General features: G+C 35.1%; 1 protein-coding gene across 3 annotated transcripts in view; it reads right to left on the bottom strand.

Moving 5' to 3' along the window:
* The window catches only part of LOC111428145 (ras-related and estrogen-regulated growth inhibitor-like), a 70944-nt gene that overhangs the window by 46005 nt on the left and 6441 nt on the right, over positions 1-18498 (bottom strand). The window contains exons 1-2 of one of the 3 annotated variants that reach the window (XM_023063557.2): positions 5182-5608; positions 5039-5102 (exon numbers count right to left, since the gene is read on the bottom strand). The exons of 1 other annotated variant lie outside the window; for it this stretch is intronic. In XM_023063557.2, the coding sequence (XP_022919325.1) occupies positions 5039-5099 (61 nt within the window). In that variant the 5' untranslated portion in view covers positions 5100-5102; positions 5182-5608. Of the gene's footprint in view, positions 1-5038; positions 5609-18498 lie in introns of those variants that run through there. One more of the 3 variants, XM_071199535.1, reaches the window with a different exon arrangement.

Here is an 18498-nt window from a genome sequence, read left to right as displayed (position 1 = left end):
GGTCTAGTGATAGTGCTAGTGCAATACTAGAACTAACACTAGACCGAGAACTAGAAACATTCGGGTTTAGCCGCACGTCTCTCAAGACGGCTAACCCCGAATGATTCTAGTTCTAGGTCTAGTGTTAGTTCTAGTTTTAGTTCAATAAAAATATGGAATATAGCGATATCTTATGTTTACTAGCGCTACCTACCACTGTCACTAGAACTAACATTAGACCTACAATGTGATGAAGCAGGAAGAGGACATAAAAAATAATTCGAAGACATTTTTAAACAAGTCTTGACAACAAAGAATACGAAAATGTTAAAGACTCGATTATATTATTATTAAATATTTCTTCTTAGGAAAATTTGCACACACAAATCTTGATGTGGTCTTTGAAACTTGTTCTATAGCCAATACTGTATACCTCCTGCCATAGGCGAACGGTATACTGGCCTATTTTAATAAGACCGCCCGGTAAATCATCGTGAATTTATTGCGTTTGGCGCGCTCAATTTCAAATCACGGTCAGAACCGGATTGTTCTCGTACCATATTGAACGAGATTAAAATGAAAAAATAATTCAAATTTAAATTGACGTTTGTCTTTAACTTTGAAACGTTCGGGTTCGTTAGGAAAAATTTGATTCAAATCTATCCAGATTAAAATTGGCAAGTTTTACCGTTAAGTCAAGATTCAAATCGAGTGATTGTCAAGTTCCATTTTTTTTTCCAATGACTTGTATCTTTAAACAAATACCTCTTTGTCTTATTTAACCCAAATTTAAATTCTAAACCCTACAATGTACGATGTATAACAACTTCTGTTAACTTTCTCTTTAAATTTACCAGAATGTTAAACATTTTCTTAGACATTTTCATTTAAAACTAGAATTTTTAAAATCTAAAATTCCTCAAGAAGTAAAGTAAACAGTTAGAGTTAAGTTCCTCATCTGATAACCCAGTAACTTGGATGGGTCTTAAGGTCCAAACCTCTTAACGGAGTCCAACGGGAACGGTATTGTACAACGTCGTTTGACGGCCACGACAACTTAAAAGACGCTGGATTAGAAGCGGATGGAGGTAGAAGAAGAAGTCGTTGGGGTCCTTCTGGTTCTCTCCGTCGACGGATTAGCATAGCTATTCCAAGATCGGGGCCCCCATCAATTAGAAAACCAGTGCCGATTTATCGTCGCCAATTAACGGCGTCGCGCACATTAACGGTCGCCACTTTTACCCGGTGCCCGTAAATTCAAACCTAGGAATGCGTCTATATAGGGTTTTTTGTAACGATGAGAATAAAGAAAATAAATTAGGAAAAAAAATTAATGGAAAGAAAATTAAAAGAATCGATTACTGTACATCGATTATTGTGTACTATTTTCCCAAATATTGTCGCCAAAATGATTTGCTTAAGAAATCGTCCAAAAAGAAACCCGTAAAAAGATTTTGACGGAGCGACGCGCAGAAGTCCTTTAAAATTAAACCTCTTGAAGCTAGATTTTTAATCTCTAGAAATTCACACTTTTTTGCAGGAGAGTTTTTGCTAAAACTAACTTATTCGATTGATATATTTGGCAAATTCAATACTTTGAACCTGTACATTTTGAAACTTTTAAGCAGGTTGCAGTGTTTAGGGATCAAGTTGTTTTATACAGGGTGATTCACATAAGAACCGACACAGAGCAGGGACATGTAGAGGACAATAAATTAAGATGATTTAACGCAACTTATCTCTATACTAAGTTGTACCCCTGAGGAGTTATAGCCTTTCAAAGTTGGGTCTTAAATTTTTAAAATATTGAATATCTTCGTAATACATTAAGCTAGAAAAACCAAATTTGGTATACGTTATGAGTGTACCGAGGGTATTAATTGGTAGCAAGTTGAGACCAATGGTAGCAAGGTTAAAAAAATATGTCAAAATTTATGGTACCATTACCCTTAATCAACCCTTTGAAATGCCTCAATTGAGTTCAATTTGCTACCAATTAATACCCTTGGTACATTCATAACGTATACCAAATTTGGCTCTTCTAGCTTAATGTATTACGAAGAAATTCAAAATTTTAAAAATTTAAGAGCCAACTTTGAAGGCCTATAACTCCTCAGGTGTACAACTTAGTATGGAGGTAAGTTACTTTAAATCATCTTAATTTATTGACCTCTACATGTCCCTGCTCTGTGTCGGTTCTTATGTGAATCACCCTGTATAAATATTGTTTAGTTTTCCTTCAAATTTGCTCAAAGTTGAGTAAATTTGAAATTTGTCCAGAACAATGCTGAAAAAAATTATTAGGTACAAAGTGAAAAATTCAGAATTTAGTATAGTGTTAGTTCTAGTTTTAGTTCAATAAAAATATGGAACATAGCTATATCTTATGTTAACTAGCGCTACCTACCACTGTCACGAGAGCTAACATTAGACCTACAACCAGAAACATTCAAACATGTTGCATTTTATGTGGGACAAAAGAAGTAGATACGCCCTGGTTCTATGGAAATATAGTTTTGTATATTGCATTTTAAGTGAAATTCACTGTATAAATCGTTGCTATATCACACATTTCAAAATTTTTGGTTTATATGAAAACGCAGACTTTTGTATTTAAGTTATTATCTTAAAACTTCTTATATTAACATCCCACTTATAATATATCATTTTAAAGAGTAGAGTGTAGCTTCAAATTGATGTATTAATCGTTTCTTCACTACCATAAATAAAATCAGGCTGATTTTTTAAACTTTGAGTTAAATACAGATGCTTTAAATTTTTAGACTTTTACATTTAATTTATTATCTCAAAAATTTTTATATTAAACATACCACGTATGATACATCATTTTAAAGATTTTAATTTCAGCTTTAGATTGATGTATCAATCGTTTCTTCAAAATCATAAATGAAATGAGGCTGATTTTTTAAACTTTCATTGTTTTGACGTTTATATTTAATTTATTATCTCTAAACTTTTTGCATTAAACATACCACTTATTACATATCATTTTAAAGATTAGGATTTCAATTTGGCAAGCATTTGGTTAAATTGAAACCTGATTTTTAAAAATAAGTTCGGAAGCTTTAAAAGGTTGTTAAAACGATAAATATAATAATCAGTATGTTTAAGATTTATTCGCCAAATTAATGTAGGATCCCCTTTCTAATTAATCCATTACGTCACTTTCGCGCTTAGTTTCTCTTAACATTTCAAATAAATTTTAATTAAAGTCGAGGGTTTCGACGATTATCTGGATTTCACCAAACCCAATCGGCCAATTAATCTTAACTGGAACAATTCAGTTTTCAAAGCTTAAAAATTATGATTTTAATCTTAAAATTAAATTTCTACCTTTATTTATTTTCTTATTATTATTAATTTTTTTTTTATTAATTGACAGATCGAATTAAAAACTTTGACGAGTTCGTTACGTTCACAGTTTTTATACCGTTAATAATAAAGAGAAGAAAACGTTTCTCGGTTTTTACGTTTACGTTCTGACCTTAAAAATTTTTTAATAATTGCAATTTGGGTCACGCGTCTTCGTTTGGGGGACGCCTTTGGGGCCTCCTCACACCGAAACCAAACGCCACGGACAAAAAAAAATTAAAGTAAATAATCCGCCGGCTAAAATCGTATCGGACTTTGACAAATTCGACGATTAATCAATTTTCGTCTACTCGATCTGTCCGACTTGATTTAAATAAAAAATAAAACCGAGAACATGATTTATCACGTTGTTCTCGAAAGTTTTATTTAATTAATTTAATTAATATTTTGAAAAATTTATTTTTATTTAGCTTTTTTTGATTGCTTTACGGATTCAAAGTTTGGAATAAAGAGATCGAATGACTCAGCTTTTAGGTAGTGAAAAGCTTTCCGGTGCTTTCTTCTCGTGCCGCCCATGGACGTTTAAAGTTCGAATTTGTAAAGTTTAGTTCAACCTTGGAAATACCTATGGAGTTAATTAACCATTAAAAAGTATTTTAATTAAAATTATTTACGCGTTATTTTATAACATCAAAATTCCACCAAATCAATTATTCAAAAACTTTTTTAATCAATTTTTTTTATTTACTTTCTCCGATTCATTTCCAATTAATAAAGCGATGAAGTCTTATCAAAAATATCGCGATTTCTCGTCTTATTTTGACTCATTCCCGTTTTATTCTCGATCTTATAGGTATTCTTCTTTCTTGCACCTCATTTTAAGGACGTCTTAAAAAGTTTTTTTTATTAACATCTCTCTTATTCTTATCCTCATTCTCATCGGCTTGTTTTTTTTTGGCTGTGCTTCGTTTTCGTTGATTTTTTTCGGTTCTTAATACCCGATTAATCCGAGGGGGCCGCTCAGTTTGCTTATTATTATACGGTAGCCGAACCACCGTTGGACCACATATCAGATAAATTTAATAAAACCAACCTGTCGATAAATGAGACGACCCAACAGTTTATTATCGATGAAATAAATTTGAGAAAAAGAGATATTCGCATCGAGATTTGTTGAGATCCACTTAAATAAATAGCATCCATAACTCAAATATAATCGTCTAATCATGTTCCTTATTACGAAATCGTTCGCATTCTTTAAATATCATTTTGAGAAAATAAAAAAATGAGATTAAATGTATATGGCAAAAGAAACGTTTACGTCACATTTCTTTACCTTTAAAAGTTACCGAAAAGAAATCAATAAATTCTCGAAATAAATTCACGTTTACGCGACAATTTTAAATGTTGACAATGTTTCAAGAAGAAAAAATAAAAAGTCGATATTTAATGAGTCTGAGGTCACCCAGAAACCTTAAAAAATTTGGATTGTAAATATAAGGTATCAAAGTGATCTTAATAAAAGTTCGGTGAACTTGGAGAACAATCCAATAAATAACGAGAAAATCAAAAACAGCAAATAACTCCTATTTAATTTATCGTGGTTTACGTGATCTATCGTCGTTACGTGCTGTTTTATTAAAACATATTTTTTTGAATCAAAACAAACGTGTTAATACAAAAACAAGTGTAATGTTGTAGGATAAAAGAATTAGAAATTACTTACCTGATTTTCCGACACGTGGAGCCCCAAGAACAACCACCCTAATTCGATTTACATTCGTCATATTCTCAAAACCAAAAATTAAAAAAAAAAAGAAAATGAAAACCAAAAAACAATAATAAAATAAACAATTGAGTAGAACCCACTATTTAAGACAAAACTGGTCTAAAATCCACTCGAAAACCGCCGAAAATCCTTTTAAATCCCACCGATCACGTTTCAAATCCATTTAAAAATTAAACAATAATCCCCAAACATGATCAAATCATTACTTTATCAAATTATAATCATACGACAAAAACTAAACGAAAAACAGAAAATAATCAAAAATTTTGGTGCTTATCAAAAAACCTTTTCTGGATCAAAAACCGACATTTTTAAATAAAATCGAAAAACCCCCTTTTATATTATTAGTTGGTTTTCTTTAAAATCGAAAAAACTTATTCCGTTTATTAAAGAATTGTAACTTTTTGGAAATGTTACTTAAAAACCTTTTTTGTCGATCGTTTAACGACCGTCGCGTTCGATCGTTCGCGAAAGACTGAAAGCCGGTGAGTTCTCCGCCGCCGACGCCGGGAGGAGGCCGAAAACGCGGACTTCTGCTCGCGATCGCGGAAGAAGAACGAACCCCCCCACCTGTTTCTAACTTTGTCCAAGAGAAGACGAGAAGAGAAATGGTAAAGATAAAGAAGGAAAATGTCGGAGAGAGGAAGTTTGTTTCTTCTTCGGGAAGAACATCTTCTAAGAAGGAGGGAATGTTTTTTAAATAAAAAATTTAAACTCATTTCATAAAAGTGCTTCGGTAAAAAAAATTTTTTTTGTTTTTATGAATACATCAGGGCTGATTTAATTCGCCTGGATACATGCGAATTCGGTTGCCGTTCCACGGAGACGGTATTATTAATAACCGGCCGACGATACCACCGAAATACAGCCGCGCCAAGTTCCGGCTCCGACTTGTCAATTAATAATCCGCTTAATAGCGGTAGGTCACGATACGGACCAAAATCTACAATAATCCACAAACATTTTTGTACAAAAATCAATATCTTTACTTTATTCTTAAAGTTAATTCAAAATCATTTAATTTGATACTAAGCCAAGAAAAGTAGAATCTAACAGGACTGCTACATCCATTGTTATTTTGTAGCCCATTACGGGTTGGCTGCCCACACTCTACGTCACACTATTTGCCACGCCCAATTAACTGTCATTGAGTTCTATATGATGCATGAGCATGGTACTACTACAGCACTGATTAAGATCACCGATGACACTAGATCTGCTTGTGATAAGCTTTGTGTTACTTGATTTTAGTAAGACCTTTGATTCTGTGGACCATGCCCTCCTGTTAACCAGGCTTTCTGCTATTGGTTTTACTTCTTCTTGTGTATCTTGGTTCCAGTCATATCTTTCCTATCGGTCTTTACGTGTCTGCGTGGAATCTGTACTCTCTTCTCCTGTTGACATCAAATGTAGAATTCCCCAGGGCAGTGTGCTGGGTCCTTTGCTCTTCTCAATTTTCATAAATAGTATGACCTTCAACTTTATATTTCGTCAACTGTTAACAACCCTCCCAGATGCTTTGTTGCATCTTAACAATGATGTCTCTACCGTATTTGACTGATCTAGACGTCATGGACTTAACCTGAATCCAGGTAAAACGCAAGCCATTGCATTTGGCATTCCCCCCTTGCTGGCACAATTTAATTCCTTAACTTCCCTTCAACTGAGGCGTTCTCTAACGCAACCTAAGCGAGCCTAAACTGTCGTGATCTTCTTGAATGTTTAACTTTGAAATTTGACAATGGGTCACTAAGTAGCAAAAGTACCACCAAAGGTTTGGAGTTCTCTATGGATTGAACACAGAGAACGAGCTTCTATAAAAGGCTAATTAACCATATTACCAACTTTACCTTAAGCGCGATAAATTTCGAGTAGTGACAAATTTAAAAAGGAGCAGGAATGGATTTAGGCCATAGATTGACGCATGGTTAAGTGTATTGAGGCTACTCTTATTAAGATGAAGAGGGATTCTGACAACGATTTAAGTCAATTCAGCCGACTCCTTTTGGAAGTCTTTGGTTATTCTTGACGTCTCACACTCAACTTGACGCGTTGACGCCTGAATCTTCTTTGACGGGAATTGCCAATTCTCATTTTTGATTTGCTGTCAGTTTTGACTATTCTTCTATTACGACTGTCAAAAACACCTTTTGTTGGTGACAAATTTGAAATCAGTAGCAAACACAATCTATTTAAATTAAAAGTAATAATTGAGTTATATAAAAAGATTGTTGTCATGGTTACAGGTGTGTTAAATATTTAGATTTAGGATCTTATTAGAAATATAATTAAATTATTTTTGCGAAAATGTCCGATTGAGTAAGTTTTATTGTTAGAGAAACTTGCGTATTGCATTATTGGTTAGATATAGGTAGGTCGTGGTTGTAGTCTTGAGGTGTCAAGTAAGTGCGAGCCGGTGTTCCAATGCCGTTGGTGATGCTGAAATTGTCCGTGGGAGACGAATAATTTCCCGATGGTCGGATAAGCAAAGCGGAGACGGCATCCGGTAGCCAGCCGGGTAGGAAAGTGAAATCACCTGGCATAAGGAAGAAGTATTGCTGGTCAGGTTTATTGATCGATTTACGCCCCGGTTCTCTAACACGATCAAAAAAAAAATTAATAAAAAATGCTAAAGAGAAATTACAAAAAGATTGTTATAACAGCGCCGTAAGAAATCAACCAACACACCAACATCAACACAGTATGTATGTAGTAATAACACAATAGTACCGTTGTCTGGCAAATTAATAGACAATAAAAGCAATTGGACGCCGATATAATGGGTGTTCGCGAATCGATTTATTCGAAAGCCACGTCATCATATAGAAGATTATTATTGCTACATAACCCAGGGTGATTTGGAAAAATTTGCTCAAAATCTCGATTTCTTTTTTAACTGCTAAGATAAGAGGTACGGATCAAAAGATGAGAGAAATGAGTTTTCAATTAAGTACCGTAGTAACACATGAGTTTAAAGTTTAAACCTGTTGTAACCCTTGACCCTGACTCCATCATCATTTTGAAAAGGAGTGAGTTTGTGGCGGCGGCGAATCCGTTAATACTACTACTACACTATACGGGGATTTAAAGGTCTCTTTCTTCTTCCTCTTCTTCTTCTCCTGGATACTGCTTCTTCATCTTCTTCTTGACCTCCCCGGGGCACCACGGTGACAAATGAAAATAACCCGGCTTACTACGATTACACGCCGAGATTCCGGCAAAACCGTTTTAACTAATCGTCGGATTACTCACTTCGAGGCAAAAAAATAAATCTCAAAAAATCATTTTTTTTTCAATTTCTTTGAATAAGCTGTATCGGGACCAAGAACCAGCGATAGGTGAATGTCTTCCGTTCTCGTATTGTCTTCGATTGTGCCGCTGACATGTTGGGGCCACTACCTACTTCTTCTCGAAACGAACCCATGAATCAAAATCGTTTATAAGTCGTCTACTATTCGACCCCATTTTCTATCCGTGCAAAACGAGACAATGCAGGAAGCTTTCAGAAACAGTTTCGAACCCGATTTATGGTGAAAGAAAATCAAAAACGAGATTAAATGATATATTTCATTTAAAAAATGATAAATTAAATAATGTCATCTAGTAGTGGTTAGGAGAAGTTTATGCGACATCTAGTGGGTAATAAGTTTGTAATATCATTTGTTTTAAATGTTTATTTTATTTTTGATGTTAATAATTTCTGAAAAAGTAATCTTAAATCGGGAATAAAAACAGGGAAAAGACGTTTTTTTGGTTTTGTTTCTTGTTTAATCGTCGGACGCGTGCGCTTACAAACGTCGCTTTCATCTGCGTCAATAAATCACCCACTTTGTTGGTTGGACGCGATTTTATCGGCATCCGGATTCTCTTTTTGCGCGCCTTCTCGTGTTTTCGAAATTATCGGCCATCCCGATCGCGTTTAATCTTATTTGCGGCGAGGCGCGGGGTTATTACACTCGCCTCTTTGTTCTTTTCGCATCCCGCCAGCCACGGCTAGTAGAGGTTAGGGCTGCACTTCTTCTTCTTCTTCTGCCTTTCTTGCTTTAAAGCACCAAAGCAAAAACGAGCGAGATCCTCCCTCCAACCTTTCAACGTGTTCCAAAAGATTTATTCCTTTGAAAACGGAGTTTAACCAAATTTTATAGTCTCTTTCTCTTTCTTTTTCTTCGTTCTTATCTTTGTCGGCACTATTCTTGTGGAGGATTTTGATTCACGATCTGAACGAGTGAAAACCAATAAATTTCCACACTATGAGCCGGGGTAAGTAGTCTCTTCTTCTTCTTCTTTTGAGTTTCTCTATCTTGGTCTTGTTTAGAAGAAATTGTGATGGTATACGCGAGCGTTCTCTGTTTGCCGTTCGGTTTCTTCGTAACTATGGGTCGTGACCAAAGCCCGAGTGACACGGGACCACCCCAAGTGACCAAAGTTGAGATAAATCCTCCTCTCGTTCATCTCGAAGAGGAATAGATCCGCGTTTTGCAAAACGTTAGCACGATCCGACAATGATCAATAAATAAAATCCTGGGAGTACTTTGAATATCTCAACAAAAAAAGAAGATAAAAGCAACTAAAGTTATGATTATTATGATTAGGAGTGGTTGTAAATTAATGGTTTTGCTGTAAAGGACGTCACCCCCATTGACTTATCGCCTGCAGGTTCTTCGTCTCCCGCAACATCCTCCTTTTCTTGTATGCTAGCTACACACAGAGAGAAGAGTGAGGTTGCTCTAATTTATGACGGCGCTCTTCGCTATGTATAATAGTCGTAAAACAGTGCGGCGTCGCGTCGCCCGTTTGTCCCCCCGTGGGTAGCCATTTTATGTTGCCTATTAATAAAGCCAAAGTGAGGGGCCCTTCCATGGCGAATTACTCTACCATCTTCTCTGTGTCCACTCTACCGTTGCGTTGCACAACAACGTTTACCCACCCCACCAACATGCATACCATTTCAGGTATACTGCAAAAGTAATTTTTAATACTCATTATTAATGATCGCAAAATCGTATATGATTAATATGATTATACATAAATTTTTTTCTATCGATCCACATCGCTTTTAAGTTTTATTTCATTTTTCACCGATACAAAATGAAATAAAAAAGATAAGATGGTGGTAAAGAGTAAGTCGTGCGCAACTATGTTGTTAAAAAGCGAAAGCAAAGGGTGTTGTGGTGAAGATAAGGATCTACCAACTCGACGCAATAAACCATCTTTCGCCCTCCAGGTTTTAAAACGACCGTCGTCGTCGAAAAGAAGGTGGATCTCTTAATAACAACCACGCCGCCGTCTACTTCGCGTATATCTAATAAACACATCCCCATCGACATATTTAGAAGACAAGATCCCGAGAAACGATAACGAAACGAGAAGAATCTCGTAAAAGTCCGAACGAAACTCATAAAATTCGCAAAGATTTAAAAATTTTATACGAATTTGCTAATTCATATCGATGTTTCGATGGTAAACGTTAATTTTAACTGGAAGTATAATCTCGAAAAGAAACAATAAAAAAGTCATCGGGCACTTACCAATTAAGTGAAGTCAACCAAAGAAGGCGTTCGCAAACGTTTTTAAAAATTTAATTGCATACATGGAATTCACAAGAAGAGACCCTGAATCTCAATGAAGCGATACGAAAATAACATTGAAAAAAAGTCAAAAAACCAAAATAAACAAGTAAAAAAAAAAGAGTAAACGTTTTATACGATTCGATTTGAAATTAATATTATTATCATTCATTCGATCGGGTATCAATATTTGTTAATTGGTATTAAATCGAGCACCACCGCGATTACTATTTCATTTTATTTATAACCTTTTCGTTTCGTTTATCTCGACTGGGAAATCTCTCTTCTCCTTCTCCTTCTTATTCTTAGTCTTCGTCTTCTTTTCCAACCTCCTGCTCCCTTTAGAAAGACTCCGCGGGGCTCCAATACCATCTCGCGTGTAATTTTATTAAATTTATTTGATGCAAGAGACTGCGTTCGTTCGGTCGGCCACCGCTGTACACACCGCGAGGCGGCCGCCGTGCCGCAATTATACAAAAAGAACTCTTTAATAATACACCTTATACATACCACACAACGCACACGATAAAATAGAACTAGATATTAACGTAAATATATTATCTGGGCCGTGCGGTGTGTAATTATTTGATGTCCCGCTCGATTACGGTAGCGACCTTTTCTTTCTATTATTCTGATTTATGTATCAAGAAAAAATGATAAATTATGTAAAGTATTATTCAAGAAATATAACAAATTGTGTAATTCTTTAATAACCTATATAGTTTGAGAAGGTGTATGCCTTACTTGCTTGCAGCCGAGGTGTTATATTAATTACCAAATAGACACAAATCTTTATAATGAACAACGTATGATACAATTAAGCCGAGGTCGCTTGCGGGCGAGGCGCTACATCAGTACCACATCATTACAAGCGTAAAGTTTTCAAGAACTTATGATACATTTAAACCGAGGTCGCTTGCGGGCGAGGAGCTTAATCGATATTACATCGATACAAACCTATACAGTTTTGAAGAACGTATGATGCAATTAAGCCGAGGACGCTTGCGGGCGAGGCGCTACATCATTACAAACGTACACAGTTTTCAAGAACTTATGATACATTTAAACCGAGGTCGCTTGCGGGCGAGGAGCTTAATCGATATTACATCGATACAAACTTATACAATTTTGAAGAACGTATGATGCAATTAAGCCAAGGACGCTTGCGGGCGAGGCGCTACATCAGTACCACATCATTACAAACGTACACAGTTTTCGAGAACATTCCATACAATTACGCTGACGTCGCTTGCCGGCGAGGCACTAAATCGACACTACATCGATGCAAACCTATATAGTTTGAAAAGGTATGCCTTACTAAAGACAAGGTTGCTTGCAGCCGAGGTGTTATATTAATTACCAAATAGACACAAATCTTTATAATGAACAACGTATGATACAATTAAGCCGAGGTCGCTTGCGGGCGAGGCGCTACATCAGTACCACATCATTACAAGCGTAAAGTTTTCAAGAACATATGATACATTTAAATCGAGGTCGCTTGCGGGCGAGGAGCTTAATCGATATTACATCGATACAAACCTATACAGTGTTGAAGAACGTATGATGCAATTAAGCCGAGGACGATTGCGAGCGAGGCGCTACATCAGTACCACATCATTACAAACGTACACAGTTTTCAAGAACATTCTATACAATTACGCTGAAGTCGCTTGTCGGCGAGGCACTAAATCGACACTACATCAATGCAAACCTATATAGTTTGAAAAGGTATGCCTTACTAAAGACAAGGTCGCTTGCAGCCGAGGTGTTATATTAATTACCAAATAGATACAAACCTTTATAGTGAACAACGTATGATTCAATTAAGCCGAGGTCGCTTGCGGGCGAGGCGCTACATCAGTACCACATCATTACAAGCGTAAAGTTTTCAAGAACTTATGATACATTTAAACCGAGGTCGCTTGCGGGCGAGGAGCTTAATCGATATTACATCGATACAAACCTATACAGTTTTGAAGAACGTATGATGCAATTAAGCCGAGAACGCTTGCGGGCGAGGCGCTACATCATTACAAACGTACACAGTTTTCAAGAACATTCTATACAATTACGCTGAGGTCGCTTGCCGGCAAGGCACTAAATCGACACTACATCGATACAAACTTATACAGTATTTGAAAAACGTTTAACCGGTTGAAAGTATTGAAAACGATAATCTTAGCATGTCAAGAACGCAAACCATCCATCATATGGGAGTTTTGATGAAGAATTGGACGAAAATACAATAAGAAATTAATGAAAAATGAAATTTGAGGTTATAAAATTCTACAAAATTACTTCGTATCGACTTTATATGGATTAAATACAACAATAAACGTAAACGGTCAACAATACATAATGAATTCTAGTATATTTACGTTTTATTAATACAAAACCAAATTTCTATGATTATGCAAAAATCCAAAAAATAATGAACGACATCAATACCACATCAAATATAGATGTATTGTGGTCAAGTTAATTCTTATCCAACGAATTGTATCCAAAATTGCTTTAAATAATTGAGTATCTCTCAAAACTCCACTTATACATTCTACGTTTAGCACAACCGTATTAAGTTGATTGTAAGCACTTATTATTATATTAAATCACAATTTATACATAAAAATGTATCTGAAATGGTTCATTCTAAGCCGGTATATAATAAAGTAATCCATTCTGTTGTCGGTTGTAGTCAGATGCAACTCTAATACATGCATACGCGATTTATAATAAACGCGTTATCGTGATCGTACCGTTTCCCGACGTCCTCCAGCTCGTAAACTAGTTCACAAGAGTCTTTTTCACTTCTTCAGCATCGCGATCCGTTCAAATCAAGAAGAGATGTTTTCAATTTCCCTACATACTTGAACGTGAAAGTGAAAAAGTCAAAAATTCGTTTATGGCTTGCACAAGTCGTAAGAAAAAAGATTTTTTCTTTATTTTCTATGTGGTATTTGCAGTAAAAGAAACTTTAAACATTACTTTTTAGTATTTCTTTGGTACTCTGTGTGTGTTGGATATGAAACCGTCCTTGGTTTATTATTAGCTCGCAAAGACTTTAAACACTTTTACTTCTTTGACTTTGAGTTTCTTTCGAGAGCTAATACTCTTAAGGTCTGGTCTTCGCTTGGGATCGCGAATTTTGTCACTTGTCGTCGGCGTCGACGCTTTTATTGCCGATAATTCACCGGGGGTACAAAGCCCCAGGTTCTAAGCTCGCCTCCAGAACTCATAGAGGACGAATAAGTATCGCGTTTCGCGGCAAATTTATGATTATAATTATTCATAGCCGACCCCGCTAGGACGCCAAGGAGAGAAGAGACGAGTACGGGTTTACATAAATTACCCCAGTAACAATGTTACAATAAGGTCGGCTTACCGAAGCGACGGCGGCGCCCCCACGGGTCAGTGCATCTCTTACACTTCTTCGTCGTCGTAGAAATAACTTATTGCGAAGGTCTTGTAAAGGTGAAAAAACTCCCAAAAGTTGGAAAAATAAAAAGTTATAATGTGTTTTCTTTCTTAAAACAAATTATTGTTTGAAAATTGGTATCCAAAGAGTTGGAGGACGTGAATGTATAAAGTGTTTGGTAGTAGTAACTACGTACAAGTACGTACAAGCGAAGGTACACGGGCATATATCTTCAATTACCGGTTTGTACTGGGCTACCGTACGCGCATTACATACATCATTAGACGTAACCGAACGAAACGAACTGAACGGCGGCGTTACAAATGATGGTGAACGACGTTCTACAACAAGAAAGCCGAAAAGAAAAAAAAAGAAAGGAGATAGAGATCAGAGAAGAGAGATGGAACAAGAAAATTAAAAGTAATAAAGTAATAAAAGGTAGTAGTACTAGGTAGTTTAAAGGAAAAAAGTAAAAGACGACTAGCACATATTACGCAAATAGTGCGCGCCGGATGTGCACGCGAATCGCATTTCGCTTAAAACGCATCTTCTTCTTCGAGAACCGAACGAGAGTGAGCGAGCGAGCTCGCACACGTTAATCGGCCCATTAACAATTTAAATAACCGCTATTTATTTTAGCGTCATTTTTAGCCGTACCGTTTATTTATAAAACGCAACCGGATGCGCGAGGAGTAAAACGTTACGAGAAATTGATCGTTATTGGCGTTGACCGTGTCTCGGTTTATTTAATATACGTTCTAAGACAAAAATTGATTTATCAAAAACATTTTTTAATTACAATTTTCATTAAACTAAATAATTCACAATTAAGAATTCCAAATAATTAATGAATAAATAAATATAGTTGCTCACTAAATTCAGTGCTAAAACTTAACTTCTCTCCATGAATGTTGAATAGGATTAATATCCGAGTTTTTCAATGTTCCTTCATACTTCCACTTGTTTATAATTTTTTGTACCGTGAAATGAGGTCTTCCAATAATTTTACCAATATCTCTAAAGGATTTACCTGCAGAATATAGCTATATAAAGTTTTCTCATTTCTAAAGTCATTGTCAATAATTCTCGAAATTATACTTACTTGATTTTGTTCTCGTTTCTGTTGGTATTGTCTAGGACCCTTATAAAATTTATGTTGTTTTCATGGTTTTAGTAACATTTTCAGTAACTATTTAGTTGAGGTTAAAATACTAATACATTTTTAGGTAAATACGATTTTCACGAAGTACATATTGTTGTAAAAACGTGCTACAAAGTAATTAATAGAATAAAATACCTTTTCTAGGTAAATAAATGGTAAATAAACACCCCACAACACTTTTTATGCACCTTTGCTTTTTGAATAATGAAAGCTCAAACGTCAATGTGACATATATTTACTTCAAAACATGATAAAACAAAACTCCCTATTAATTTTGCCAACTTTACAACAATTTGACAGGTATTATATACTCTGTTTTTAAACCAGGAGGAGTATTTTAAATTTGTCACCAGATTGACCTTGCACGTGATTGGTTGAATGCGAGGAAGGCTCACACACAGGCAATTTTGAATTTTGATTTTGAATTTGAAGGTTCGGTAATTGATAATTCGACAGTTTCATGTCATTATTGTATATTTTGTGTTCTTAAACCCTTTTTTATTATATTTTGAAATAAATACACTCATAACTTCAATGTTAGTTTGTATGTATAGTGTTGACGATAACAAACGAAAATAAATACAATAATAAGTAAATAAATAAATAATAATTATTAATTTAAATTTACCGCCAAAATATCTAGTGATATTTTCTGGTGATTTTTCCCAGTGTAAATCTGACTTTCGCGTTTACTACTCCTGGTCTGAAAACAGAGTATAGTTCTAGTTTTAATTGTTATTCAGCGCTAAGTTGTATATTTTTAAGTTTCGGGTTTAGCCCTGTGTCTTCAGACGCTGAATGTTAGGTAAGGTTAGTTTTGTTTACAAACATTAATTATACCATGAAGTATTCTTTGGCAATTAGTAATGGCAATTATAGCGTGAAGTTTTCTTTTGTAATGTCAATTATAGCGTAAAGGAATGTGAGGTAAGGTTAGTTTTGTTTACAAACATTAATTATACCATGAAGTATTCTTTGGCAATTTGTAATGGCAATTATAGCGTGAAGTTTTCTTTTGTAATGTCCATTATAGCGTGAAGGAATGTGAGGTAAGGTTAGTTTTGTTTACAAACATTAATTATACCATGAAGTTTTCTTTGGCAATTAGTAATGGGAATTATAGCGTGAAGTTTTCTTTTGTAATGTCAATTATAGCGTGAAGGAATGTTAGGTAAGGTTAGTTTTGTTTACAAACATTAATTATACCTTGAAGTTTTCTTTGGCAATTATACTCTGTTTTTAAACCAGGAGGAGTATTTTAAATTTGTCACCAGATTGACCTTGCACGTGATTGGTTGAATGCGAGGAAGGTTCGAGGAAGGAATTTTGAATTTTGATTTTGAATTTGTAAGTTAGGTTATTGACAATTCGACAATTTCGTGTCATTATTATAAATTTTGTTCCTTCTTTATTATATTTTGAAATAAATACACTCATAACTTCAATGTTAATTTGTATGTTTAGTGTTGACGATAACAAACGAAAATAAATACAATAATAAGTAAATAAATAAATAATAATAATTATTAATTTAAATTTACCGCCAAAACATCTAGTGATATTTTCTGGTGATTTTTCCTAGTGTAAATCTGACTTTCGCGTTTACTCCTCCTGGTTTAAAAAACAGAGTATAGAAAAAAATGAACTATACATCGTATTAAAACAATACCAACCTAAACTTAATCACTTTTGCTTAACTGTTTACTCAATTTTACAGCGTAAATTTCATATCATTTCTTATTATTGTTAATATTGTTGGAAAAGTTCCATTCCCCGGTATACTCAATTTTGTGAGCAACTGTATCTACATATTTTTCGATTAAATTCATTTGACAGCTGTCATTTTTGACATAACAGAAACAATAATATTTGGTATCAAATTAAAGGATTTTTAAAAATTATATTCATTAATTAATCTCTTAAGGTTGATTAGGTTCCCAATTAAGGTGAGAATAACCTTTTCGCGAAACTTTCGTAACATTTCAACATGATTGCAACGTTAATTCATGTGTGTATTAGGTGTGATTCATAAAGATTTATTTTATATTTAACGTAACAACAAACGCGGGGTGTTGAATTAATAGGAACGGATAAGAAATAGAGGGGTCACGGGACGGTGACGACGGGCAACAGCAACAGCAGCACTTTACACTTGCGAAATGGCAGTTTGATAAGCGAAACGACCGACGCGAACCGTTTCCTATAAGGTGTCGTTGTAATAATTAGTTTCGTGATTAGGAGAGACCCCGAGAGACAACGACCGCGACGGCGACGGCGACGGCTTCCAGACACGGCACTAATAAACTTTTTCTTCGCCACCTCGCGACGTTTATTTTATTATTATTCTTCGTTTTGCCATTTTTTTTTCTTTCTAAATCGTTTTGATCGTTTTTCCTATCAAGAGGGGGGCAATAACAATAAATGAGAAACACGCGTAGGTGTCCCGGACTCAAGCTGACCACTTCACACCGCGGGTGATTGTAAATGCAATTCCGTACTATTACTATTATTATTATTACTACTGACCATTTTGAACCATCCGGTACTAACCGTTTTGTGTATAAAAAATTTACAATCTTAAAAATGTTTATAACAACGATGAGTGTAAAATATTTTAAACATAACACCTTGTTATACAGCTAAAGAGTGGCTTCGTAAGCCATTATACAGCTTTCATGTACATTTGTATTGGTTGAAGAGGAAATTTATAAGTTTTTGTGCACTATTAGAAATGAAGGAAATGAAAATTTTTCCTCTCTTCTCCTTCCTCTCTGCAAGTTCTTTAACTATCATAGGCGGCCTGATGCACTATGGAACTATTTTCATGGACACATTAAGCTCGCTCTGACTCTTTTCTGCCAGTAAGTGTGCCACTTACTTTTCGACTCCACGAATTCAGCACAATGAAAGATATGCCCAGGAATGTCCAACACTTCACATCCAAATCAGCTACTATAGCCGGTGATTTTGCTTGCGATATGTAGTAATCAGTAGAATGCCCATGACAGTACCATACCGATAAGATCTTTATAAATATGTGTATTCTTACCATCGTTTGTGCCACTTCGCCATTATCTGCTGGTTTATTTGTGGCTCCTTTAACTTTTATTGAGATAATTTTTAAAATAAATGAGAATTTCCTTAATATTATTTCAAATTCTCAACCTCCTATCATATATAGAACACGTTAGTTAAGCATTATAAATAGCTCAAGTCTTCAGAGAAGAATTTTTTGCAAAGAACTCCTGGA

This window comes from Onthophagus taurus, chromosome 10, assembly GCF_036711975.1.
Source record: "Onthophagus taurus isolate NC chromosome 10, IU_Otau_3.0, whole genome shotgun sequence".
NCBI classification, from domain to species: Eukaryota; Metazoa; Arthropoda; class Insecta; order Coleoptera; family Scarabaeidae; genus Onthophagus; species Onthophagus taurus.
Note: the sequence above shows the minus strand (reverse complement) of the source record. Positions and strands in the feature narration are given on the sequence as shown.